Source organism: Sinocyclocheilus anshuiensis, unplaced genomic scaffold, assembly GCF_001515605.1.
Source record: "Sinocyclocheilus anshuiensis isolate Anshui unplaced genomic scaffold, SAMN03320099.WGS_v1.1 scaffold223, whole genome shotgun sequence".
NCBI lineage: Eukaryota > Metazoa > Chordata > Actinopteri > Cypriniformes > Cyprinidae > Sinocyclocheilus > Sinocyclocheilus anshuiensis.
Window position 1 is genome coordinate 603,787 of NW_015548214.1, and position 12,279 is coordinate 616,065.

At 40.3% G+C, this 12,279-nt stretch overlaps 1 protein-coding gene across 5 annotated transcripts in view; it reads left to right on the forward strand.

Annotated features, from left to right (window-relative positions):
• Positions 1–7,238, forward strand: part of LOC107653844 (protein CBFA2T1-like) — a 75,207-nt gene extending 67,969 nt beyond the window's left edge. For 4 of the 5 annotated variants that reach the window (XM_016440692.1, XM_016440694.1, XM_016440695.1 and 1 more), the window contains 4 exons: positions 1,451–1,652; positions 1,751–1,819; positions 4,301–4,491; positions 5,502–7,238. In XM_016440692.1, the coding sequence (XP_016296178.1) occupies positions 1,451–1,652; positions 1,751–1,819; positions 4,301–4,491; positions 5,502–5,780 (741 nt within the window). In that variant the 3' untranslated portion in view covers positions 5,781–7,238. The remainder of the gene's footprint in view (positions 1–1,450; positions 1,653–1,750; positions 1,820–4,300; positions 4,492–5,501) is intronic. The other variant, XM_016440693.1, reaches the window with a different exon arrangement.
• The last annotated feature ends 5,041 nt before the right edge of the window (positions 7,239–12,279 follow it).

The window sequence follows — 12,279 nt, forward strand, 5'->3', positions numbered from 1 at the left end:
GTGTGTGTGTGTGTGTGTGTGTGTGTGTGTGTGTGTGTGTGTGTGTGTGTGTGTAAAACTTTCAATACATTTCTCAGATTATTTTGAGAAAATAAAAGCAATAGAAGCCCCATTCTCCGTGGCTGAGTTTGCCAATGCTGCAAATCCTCAAAAGTCCACTGCATGCCACTCAGACTCTTAGAAGTTAAACCAGGCGAGGCTTAGTTGGATCAGGAACATAAACTCTTTTAAAAATGATTTGAGGTTTACATAAAACCAACTCTCCATATCGGGTTTAAATGTGCTAAAAATACTCAAGCATGTTAGCCAGTGATATATGCACAAGATATGCATAAGCCTGGCAGCTCTGGTGTGACGTGGAGAGAGCGAGAGAGAGCGTGCCCGCAGGCTGCACTGGAGAACGGAGTGAGGGATGAGAGCATGTGAGGAATGAAGGGTGTGTGAGCAATGGAGGATGTCAAGAAGCGGGTGAGCTATGGCTGTGAAACAGACGGGCACGACATGCTGCTGAGGGCAAGCAAGAGAAATGGAAAACCAAGGCCCAAATAGTAACACGTTTAACACTTGCTCTCCCTCTTGCTCTCGTTCTGTGTCAGGAATGCACGGCAGCACTCGCCAGGAGGAAGTCATAGATCACAGACTCACAGACAGAGAATGGGCAGAAGAGTGGAAGCACCTTGACCATGTAAGAAAAGTAATAACATTTTTATTACTATCCAAAGTGCATGTGTGTGTGTGTGTGTGTGTGTGTGTGTGTGTGTGTGTGTGAGAGAGAGAGAGAGAGAGAGAGAGAGAGAGAGAGAGAGAGAGAGAGAGAGAGAGAGAGAGAGAGAGAGAGAGAGAGAGAGAGAGAGAGAGAGAGAGAGAGAGAGAGAGAGAGAGAGAGAGAGAGAGAGAGAGAGAGAGAGAGAGAGAGAGAGAGAGAGAGAGAGAGAGAGAGAGAGAGAGAGAATACGACACAAGAAGTGTGCTTGCTGGTATGTTTCTGTGTTTGCATGTTTTTTGTATTTATTTACCATTCTTCTAAACAATAATGAGATTATATTGTGCTCAACTGGAGATTTTTGTTTTAAGTCTCCTGTTTCTCAGATTTTTGTGCAAGATACCAATGTCTGCAATCATAAATCAAAGATTTTGACATGAATACAAATATTTCTTTCAAATTCTTCCAAAATATCTATATTAATATGAACAGTTTTTTTGTCTAATAAGTTTTAGGATAAACAGCAGTTATTTAAGTTGTAAGGTCTCCTGAGCTATAAACGAGCAACCTCAGAGCATTAACTTTTTGTCAGGGGTTGGTATTAGTGCTTTAATGACTGTAAACATATAGAGGTGTGAGTCATCATTCAATGTAAGCCTTTAACATTGTGTTTTTATATCTAAATTGGTCATTTCTATTTAGAGCAGATGTTGTGTTGGTAACACTCTGCCTGCATCTCCCCTGCAGCTCCTGAACTGCATTATGGATATGGTGGAGAAGACACGTCGATCTCTGACAGTGTTGCGTAGGTGCCAGGAGGCTGACCGGGAGGAGCTCAACTACTGGATCCGTCGTTACAGTGATGCTGAAGATATTAAAAAGACCAGCAGCTCCAGCAGTAGTCAGTCCAGACAGCAGAGCCCCGCCAGTCAAGAAAGTAATGCTTTAGGTAATACTTATTCATTACAAGGTGTCTACATCACCTGTAAGGCCTCATGTTCTATTTCGTGCATCTGTTTGTCTATAAACTTAAACTCTCTCTTCCAGACATCCATAGGGAGGTCCTTCACAGGCCAGTGTCTGGATACGTACCTGAAGAAATCTGGAAGAAAGCCGGTTAGCATGCTGTCTTTTTCATTTTTTAAAACATGTACACACACTCATAAGCACAGGTGGAAAATCAAAGCTAAATTATTCAGACAGAGCTCTTTCAAAGCCTGTCTGTGATTTAAAAGCTCTCTGAAATTCAATCAGTCAGTCAGTTAGTTATTTGTATGCAGAACGGCAGAGTCAGGTGGGAACCTGTTCGGTGTCACACCAAACTCTGGTGTGTTCTCGACATAACAGTTGTTTTCCTGAGATCACGTTTGTTCTTGTGAAAAATCAGGGGGGAATTTTTTTAATTAAATGCACAAGAAATTATGTACATGTAATAGAAGTTGAAACACTAGGCAAGAACAAATATTAATAACTCGGTAAAAACTGAATAATAAATAAATTCATATTTCTAAATAAATAAATGATAAATAAAATACAATAAATAAAAATAATATAATAAATAAACAGGAATTCAATTTAAATGCTTTTAAAGCTACTAGAATTGTTTAATAAAAATATTTTATTGAAAAATAAGATTTTATTAAAAATAAAGTCTTTCAAGGACAAAAATAAGATTTAGTCATCATGCATTTTATGTAACCATCATTTAGCAACCAACATTAACAAAAAATGTTCAGAAGCTGATAAAACACTTGGAAGGTTTAGTGAGTTTTGACATTTTTGTTGTGCTGTTTCGTTTTTGTGGCATTTTGCAAGGAGTCATGTGTTGGGCAGTTGAGTGATTGGCTTCACTGGAAACACCTCTACACATTCCAACAGTGATGTCAGATCATAAAGCTCTTTTTTAAGTGCTCCCAGCCTTTACAGCACTTCAGCACTCCTGCCATTAGCTGTGCAACAGGCTCTCAGCTCTCCACGGCACTCTGTTTTATCACAGCAGAGGAGCTGGTTAAAAGACGGATAAAGATATTAAAAGGCTTTGTTTAAAGAGCAGTTGATCTGTGAAATATGACAAGTGATGGATTCTGTAATAGCAGATTGTTTACCTTGGCCTCAGCATGCTAATACATGACAGATGCATCTGCTAAAGCAGTTTGTCTTTGCTGTGTGGTCTTACCAGAGGCTTTATAACAGCAAACAAACCTTACCATGAAAGTGACGTTACAAAAGACTGCTCGTTTTAGTTAATACATTGCCTTCACATCACAACGGCGGTAGTAACACCCTAAAAAAATCACCACAGATTGAAATTCCATCTGAATAGTCATATATAAATGCAGTAAAATGTATCATGGAATGTGGTGCGTTTTCCGTGACCTCAGCCAATCAAGAGGACGACTTTGTGCACCAAACCACCATGGTTTCACAATTCAGTCCAGTCTTAATGAAAATGTCCCTGGCTCTATATTCCTTCATATTTAAGACTGGGGAGGAGGGTCTGCACAACCGCAGCCATCCATTTCTGCAGAACAAGAGACTGCCATGACAGTTTAGTCTATTAACACTCCTTGTTTTCTAAACCATTGTACGCCTCTAGTGATGGTTACACAGCCCAAGCTAAAAGTGTTTAAGAGTCACAACTGCCTTAAAGAGGTCTTCACAAGTTGCCACAGTGTAATAAGGGGTGAATGTCCTTCTTTTTTTTTTAGAAAGATTTTGTACAGTAGGTGATGAATATTCAAGCCCTTTCTCGCACAGTGCCATATCCTGATCTGCATGGACCTTTGGGGGCGCAATTGAAATGCATAATTTAAATATAAATTGCCCAATTTGCATATGCAATTAGTCAGGCTGCAGCCTTGAACAATGAAAACAAACAAACACAAAAAACCCTAGTCTGCTCTTGAGATGAGTTTTCCTGCCAGAAGTATTTACGGTTAATGGGATAACAATGTAAAAGTACAGATAAAGTACGAGTTCAAGGAAATACATTTATACTTCAGAAGGAAAAAATATCTAGGATTACCTGGAATCTGCCTTGTGCACTACAGTCAAGTCTTTGGTTTGAGGCAAAACAAAAGCACTTTTTCTTGTTTATTTGTATTCAGCAAACACAGAAAATCATCTGAGCCCATTCAAATAAAAATGGATGTTTCTAATTAATCCCCAGATTAATCTCTCAGCTGCTTTTGAACAAAACAAGCCAATAGGATCAATTAAACAACATAAAAATAGCTTTCAAAATGCACGATAATTAGCTGTTAAGTTACTTGAATTAAAATGTCAGACACTATTGTTAGGTGATTGTGTGTATAGAGAGAGAGATTCTTAAAGGTTTTTGGCATAAGCACTTTCAATTTATTGGTCGTGCATTAGTGCGGTTTTATATTTTTTTTTGTAAGCCTTAGATGTTGTCACATAAATCATGTTTTAGTTTAGCTGGACAAATCTGTACAGCAGACAGTTGTAACGTTTTTATCTAGTTAGCAGAGCTGCAGATTATATGTTATGTTAACATCAGTTATTCTCTCTGAACTATTTGCTGGGTTTCTGTTGCTGTGCCCTGGACACTTAAAAGCACTGTGCTCTTTCTTTCAGAAGAGGCTGTGAATGAGGTGAAGAGGCAGGCCATGTCTGAGTTGCAGAAAGCTGTGTCAGAGGCCGAGCGCAAGGCCCACGAGATGATCAGCACTGAGCGAGCCAAGATGGAGCGTACGGTGGCCGAGGCCAAGAGACAAGCGGCAGAGGACGCGCTAACAGTCATCAACCAGCAGGAGGACTCTAGTGAGGTAACAGCTTGTACGCCTACCGCACATTGTTATTATATTAGTGAACAGCTGCAGCATTCACATACTGCACAATGATTCATGGGGGTGGTGATATATTCCATAATTTATTATATTTTGCATTATATATTATCTTGGGGATTTTATTTTATTTTATGTTATATGTAGATGCCTGATTTACTTGGCTGGGCTGTTTTATTTCCATAGCTTACATTTGATCTCCTCAGTATGGAAATCTTTTGGAAAACATGGAGATCATATGAAAGGGGGAAGAGAAAGTGTGTCCCAGATAATTCCTCATGCAGCCCGGTGTCACGCAGAGCCGAGGAATATAACATTGCATTTATCACCTCAGGCAGAGCGGCGCTTTTCCTCTTCTAAATGAAACATGTGGACAGTTAAGGTGGTACTGATTTGGATGAGGGAAATTGGGAAGGGAGTGCCGAGTGTCTGCGCACAGCGGGGGTACGGCTCGTTTAATCAGTTAGCACAGAAAGGCGGCACACATCCGAGTATAATTGCACAAGCCATGTTTATGCACGTCCCCCTGGAGGATTGCGTCGGTAGCTGTTTATAACTTTGGCTTCTTGTCTCTGGGACGCATTCGAGACTTTGTGATAATTGCTCTTATTTGGCCCGGAGACAAACACAAAGAGGCCACAGTGGTAACCTGAGTTTCTGTGTGATCTTTAAGCGTTTTGTAGTTAACCTGTTACAAATGTGTCCTCACGTAGCGCCATGTGGAACTGGGTAAAATGACTGCGTTTTTCCCTAGCTAGCTCATCATTTCATTTTCAAAGCAGGGAGATCCAAAGAAAAATAAAGCAGAATTCTCTATTTAGACTTAAACTCAAATAGGAAATGTTTGCTGCTAATGAGCCGAGACTTTCGCTCGTTTTTCTCAAAGGTCTGTGCATCTATTATTTCCTAATTGGGATAATACCCATGGAAAGAAGTGCACATTTTTTGAATATATCACAGCTTAAACCTCCTCCTCCCTCTTTCCCGTGCAGAGCTGCTGGAATTGCGGGCGCAAGGCGAGCGAGACCTGCAGCGGCTGCAACACGGCGCGTTACTGCGGTTCCTTCTGCCAGCACAAGGACTGGGAAAAGCACCACCACGTATGTGGCCAGACTCTGCAGGCTCAGCAGCAGGGCGAGACCCCCGCCACCGTCAGCTCCTCGGCCACCCCAAGCAGCGGAGCCGGCAGCCCCACGAACACACCATCCGCCGCTACTCCTCGCTCGGCTACGCCCGGCACGCCCTCCGCCATAGAGACCACGCCGCGCTAGAGCCTCGAGCGGGCCGTTCTTGATGCCTCAGCTGACCGGGACTGACTCACCTGCCTCACTCGCTCCAAAATGCTAAATCTAGCACACTAACAAAGAGAGAAGACTGTACTTAGGGCGATCACCCACAGGAGGTCCATTTCGGGTCATATTGACTTGCCATGATAGAGAACGCAAAGATATTCTTTGTTTGAAATTCTCATTGTTCTTTATTGTTACTACAGCTATTATCGATTACTGTTGATAATGTCGTTTATTTTTGTTATGGCTCTCTTACATTCTTGTAAATAAGAAGACAAATGGAGTAGACAGCCGGGACCTCTCGATGAGTATATTTGACCTCCCCTTTGTTCCGTTTTTTTGTCGTTTTTTTTTTTCCTCCGTTCCGTTCTCAAAGCTCTTTATCCAGTAGCTGGGATATAAAACTATTTGACCTCATTAAAGGACACTTTAAATGACAAAAACCAAGGAAATACTTCATAGCTGATGAAAGCAAACACTCAGAATATTATTAAGACAAAAAGACAGCGTTCCTTGTAAAGAAGTCAACAAGGCATCTGTGTCGGACGTGGTGGAGTAGACGGCGGACGGCGTTTCTGGCTCGCGCACTGAACTCTGCAGATGTGCAGCAGATTGTGAAGGAACGCAGATGTTCGTCCCTCTTCTGCAAGATAATATCCAGGTCAATGGTCTGAGAAATAAAAAGCTGTTTCACTGAGGAATGTAGGGGCGAGGAGGGCCCGTGTTGGATGTTGAGTACCACACGGCGTAATGAAGGATGCACTCTGAGCCCTGATCCCAAATGCACTCCATCTGCTCCCAAAAGAGGGAGTGAAGTCATCGGCCCACCAGAGCAGGACTGTCAGAACCTCACCGTATCTCTAATCCCGCCATCAGTCCTCGTTCTGCTTCTTTTTGCCCTTCTAGATCTCATCGTGTTAAACACTTGTGTCCTGTACCGTCTCCAATGCTTATTTATTGTACATGTGCTGGACAATTGTGACGACGCATTAATAGTTTAAACCACAGTCACAACTTTTTAGTCTTTCTAGGTGCAAAAAGATAAACATATTTTCTCTTTTTTTCTCTCTCTCTTGCTCTCTCTCTCGCAAGCTGCTTTTCTATTCGTATGTGTTTGTGCTAGTCCCCTTGTAGTTCTCTAAGAAGAAAAAACACTTTTCCCATTGTCCTCAAAAGACAAACGCTATCTCTCAGAGCTGCTACTTTAGTCTCATTCAGATGTTTTTTCTGAGAACTAGCATGTTACATGGAATGCTAACATAAATGTTTTTGTACATGGGACGTACATAAATGTATTTGCACTGTCACGGTTTCTCTCAGCATGCTTCTTTTGGCAGTTTTTTTTCCATAGGGAGCCTCACTTCATAGGTTATCTTTGGAGTGCTTCATTACATATCTGTGATTTTCTTTTCTTGTTAAAAAAATTGAGAAAAATCTGTAAAAAAAAAAAAAAAGAAAAGAGAAAACAGAAGTATCACAATCTGCTTTTGTTAACATTTTTTTCTAAACATTTTGCTTTGAATAGTTAAGGACAGTGCATGCATATGCATACTGAACGCTATAGTATATGTTGTTTTTGTTTTCTACAAAAAAAGAAAAACATTTACAAAAAAGACACTAACTTTCCAAATGCAGAGGTGAAAAACAGACAGCTTTAACACTTCAGAGCACCAGGATACACAGTATTACAAAAGAATTAACATGGAAGACAGCCAAAGACAGACATGAAGGACCAAAACCTGATTTTATCTAAGATGACAAAAGAGACTCCAATGTATTCTTGTTTTCTCAACGTGTTTATCAGGGGAAGCCACATTGAGCAATGTTTCCATTCGAAAACCTTTAACTCTCCCCTGTCCAGAGCCAAGACCAGCCCTGTTCAGCTCGTAGAGAGGAGGAGCCACTCAAAACCATGTAGCAGTTCCTAAGGACAGAGGGTTTCACGTGAGGATGAGGTGGTCTGAATGATTGAGCAATAATCGAAAAGGTGGATCCCATTTGTAGATCCTGCAGGGTGAGGTTTCACAACCGTTTCATTGTTGTCGTTTTTTCTTCCGTATCATTCCTCGAAAACGGATTCGTCATAAGAACGTCGCTCCAAAAGGCAACCAGCCCAACCGAACCGAAGCTCTTCTCGTTCATGAATGGCACATAACCAAACCTTCAAGTGTTTCAGCTCAAGATAAAAAGCCATGTGAGAATCTAAAACTAAACAACCTCGTCAATGGCTAAAGAGGAAGAGGAGTCTAAATGGGCACTTAACTGCACTCTGACAGCTCACGTCCCCCAAACCATGGTGCTAAACGCTGTGCATTTGACCTCTTAGGAGGAGTGGCTGGCTCTGGACATGCTCCCAGCCTCCTCCGGCATGCTACTGTTAAATAATCCAAAAAAAAACAAAAAATGTGTAAGACACCTGTCCGCATCTCCAGAGAACCTGCCAGCTAAGCTGTCTTGAAACACTAGTGTACTATTTTTGAAAAATACATATAGTTAGTGTAGTGAGTTCAATCAGGGTGACCTGAATAAAATAAGCACGGATGAAGCGTTAAATAACTCCTTCTCCTTCCCAGTCTAGTACGTCTGTTTTGCTACAACCTTTTTTTCCTCGGTGGCAAAAAGTCTCACTCTACCTCTGACAGCATGTTAGGAGCACCAGTCGCTGAGCGGACACTGGTCTAGTCAAACCAAATGGGAACATGAGAACAGGACTTAAACCCAAAGTTAAAAGCTCATATAGCTGCAAACCATATCACTACTTGGTAACAATGCAGACCTCATGAGAAAAAAAATTAATAGAATACATAAAAAAAAGTTATGTTCTTTTTAAGTTTGTCACGCGTACAAATCACTTTGAGTCAACTCAAAGTAAAAAAAAAAAAAAGGATTTCAGAGTGTTGACTCCATTTGATATACACTATAATTCAATACATGGTCAAAGATGAGAAATGTGATATATTCTTATTGCCCTCCTCTTCTCCTGCACCCCCTTTTCCCCCATTTCTGTCTTCTGTTGTGAGACACGCTTGGCTGCTCGTCAGTGTCATTTAGGTTCGTGTTTATGAGGGATTCGCGCCAAACGTGAGCGAAAAGTAACGGCTGGTGAATTTGCGCATGCCTTGTTTGCCAGGTGTTACGTTTTTATTTTCTCCAGTTTGTAAAGTTAATTAAACTTTGGGATAATAAAGGGACAGTTGAAACATTAAGTGAAATGAATTGGTCGGGTGGGTTCAGGACGGGCAGTTGTAGGATTCTTCGAAAATCTTTATTGTGAAAAAAAAAACCTCATGAAAGTCATTGTGCAATACTTAATGTAAACGAACCTGGGAGGGTGTGGACTGTCACACCATTTCAGTATACTCTAGGGTTTTTGAGTCTACTATGTCAGAGCTGTGGTTTCTTGTTTAATCTGTTTTCTTTATTTTATTCTCTCATTTTTGGGGGCTGTAGTAAATGGTCTGTCAGTCTGTGAATCTTTGCAGTATGATTCTGGTATTGTACTCTTTACTGTGTAATAAATATGTTCATACATGCATTGGAGGCTGTGGATTTCTTTTTGTCTTTGTTTTAAATACTCTAAAAGCAAAAGAACCTCTTGCATCTTATAGGTGAGAATACATTCTGTTTGGATGCATCATTTACATTCATTCATTTAGCAAACTTCCAAATTAGAAATACAAAAATACAAATTAGATTCATTCTAAAGTGGCAGAAGTGCTGTAATACAAAGTTCCAAGATTATTCAAAGGAGTACAGACTAGAATAGAGATATGTAAGGACTAGTAAAGGTATAGAGAAGATTATTATTATTATTATTAAAATTTAAATGAAAATAAATAAAATGTACAGGGTTCCCACAGTTATGTAAAACAGGAAAATATGAGGGAATTTTATAATTGTGATTTCCAGGTCTGGAAAACATTTTAAAACATTGTAATTTTTTTAGTTAATAATACATTTTCTAGTAATTTTCAGATGTTTATAGATATTTAATGGGCTAGAAATTGGCCCTGTATGGAAGCCCATTTGCACATTGGTGAATAATACGTAATTATGACAAAAAGAATACATCATTTTGACTTTTTATCTCATAATTTTGACTTTTTGACAAGTCAGAATTGACTTTGGTCATAATTTTGATAGTCATAATTGTTTTGTCATAATTTCAACTTTGTGTCATAATCTTTTTATCCTATAAATGTTTGTCAATTTTGACTTTTTATCTCATAATTTTGACCTTGTTTCTTATAACTGTGACTTAATATCATAATTATTATTTGCCAGGCATGATTTTTTTGAGTGCAGTCTCTATAGAAACCACAAACGACTGGAAATGTCATGGAATTGGTCAAAATGTGTGAGAATTATATACTTCAAAGCTTGATTTAAATGGCAAATGGCAAATTAAAACAAATGTACCCAAACCTAAAACTATACTGTAAGTAAGAAGTGTACTGTTAAAGGTTGAGTAAAGGCTAGTATGTATATATGAGCTTGAAGTGAAATTAGGCTTTGAAAAGCCCTTTCAAATGCCTGCTACACCCAAAATAAGTGGCCTTGGGAATTGAAGAGTAAATGCTTTCTGAAGGGAAGCTATTAGCGTGGAAGGTCTGTATTTAAAGTGTCACTTAATTCCCATGTCCCCCATTTTACATTTTACCTAATGTTGAAATGTTAATATGTCCAGTATTCAGCCCACTTTGTCCTGAAATGTGACAGCAACATTGACAAGGCAACACACTAAGTCAAGCAATTACCTTCGTCCCGGCCGAAAGGCTTTATAAATGCAGCCACCACCGACGCCAAAATGAACCCCGGGATTCGTCGATCGCTCAGCCGTGACAAAACCTTCAGAATAACACGACTCTTCAGAGAGGCCTATGCTATTGTGAAGCTCTCACACCTCTTATCTGCGTTTATTACCGTTTAAGAGATCATAAAGCTGATGATGAGTTGAAACACTGTGATATTCCTGCCACTTACCACCTTTTGCGTTTCAACTCGTGTTTTTTATCAAGTGGCGAGAATTGACAGACCCTCAATTAAGCAAGGACTGGAGAACTGTTCTCTGCCGATAACAATACAAATGGATTCTTTCAAACAGAGAAAAAACAGCTGTCTCTATTATTTGAATGCTTCACCTTTCCACGCTCCATTAATTAGGTCTTTGATCACAGGCAGAGGTGCAGAGTGCCTGATAAGAAAAAGGTTATTAGTAAAGTAGCCCGGAGGACTGAGCCGCGGCCTAGCACGGGCTGCGCGAGATGAGATAAGCCCATAATGCCCATGTGTGCATGTGCTCGTGAGCGATAGGGCCGCCGTCTGCCTCCGAAACGCTCGCGCGAGGAGAAGAGCAATACTCCGATGAGACGATAGCTAATGCGGGATATAAATTCGGCTTCCAGGGATGGAACGCAGGATTAAACTCCATAAAGAGTTCGCCTCTAAATGGTTTACATTTTTTGCCTCTAAATCAAACTGTGTCGCAGAATTTCACCGTGCTTTTTTTAACCCGATATGCGGCGAGGAATATTACTGTAGTGTAGGCCTACAGTGACGGAGGAGAAAATAACACTCTGCCTTTGAGAGTGGAGCGAGAGTGTCTCTTTGATATGCAGCCGAGCTAAATTTGAGGTTTTAAATCTGATTTCATCTAAGCCTGTTTATAGTCCCATGTCCACGGATGAGGCGCTGAGTGATTCGAAACATCTCGTTGAGGAAGCTCCGCAAAACTCTCTTGTAATAGAGTTTTTTTTGCTCCACAACCACAGAGGAATACAACTGGGGGTACGAGAGCATATTAGGCCTGTTATGGTGGGGGCAAAGTGACTCTATGGAGAAAACATTTTTGATTAAATTAGCCTACAGAATACAAGGTTATCTTTCTCAAGCACATGCCTCACTGCCCCGGGCCTGGATAATCTGTTAATACCATTCAAGCAAAATGACATTATTAAGGAAGTGTTGTACTGTCTGCATCTCCACCCAGGCCTGAATGATGCATGTAGCGTCATCCAAGACAGAGGATGTGGGCCGAGATGGAGAGCGAAAAAGAGAGAGGCCTGGCAGTGACAAAAGCACTGCTTAAATGTCAGCTAATGGTTCCACGGCACCCTGCTGATGAACAGGGCGAGAAAGGAAGAAAAAAAGAGCAGAAATATATCTACCGTTTATCTCCAGGGGCTGAAGAGCTCAAACCTATATTTATCCAGTGAAAAATAAAACATCACTGCTCTTTCTCGCACTGTCTTAAAATCTGCTACATTGAGAAAATGTGTAATCCATTATAGTTCTTGGTGGACATAAAATCTCTGGTTTCAAAAATGTGTAAATCTTAGATCTAGGCTGAGTAAATCAAATGTAAATCTAGATTTTAAATCATGCATGTACAAGTAAAATCACCTAGATTTTAAATCAGGTGCATGTACAAGTCAGTACAGCAAAATCAAACAATGTCTTATTATATGTATGTATGTATATA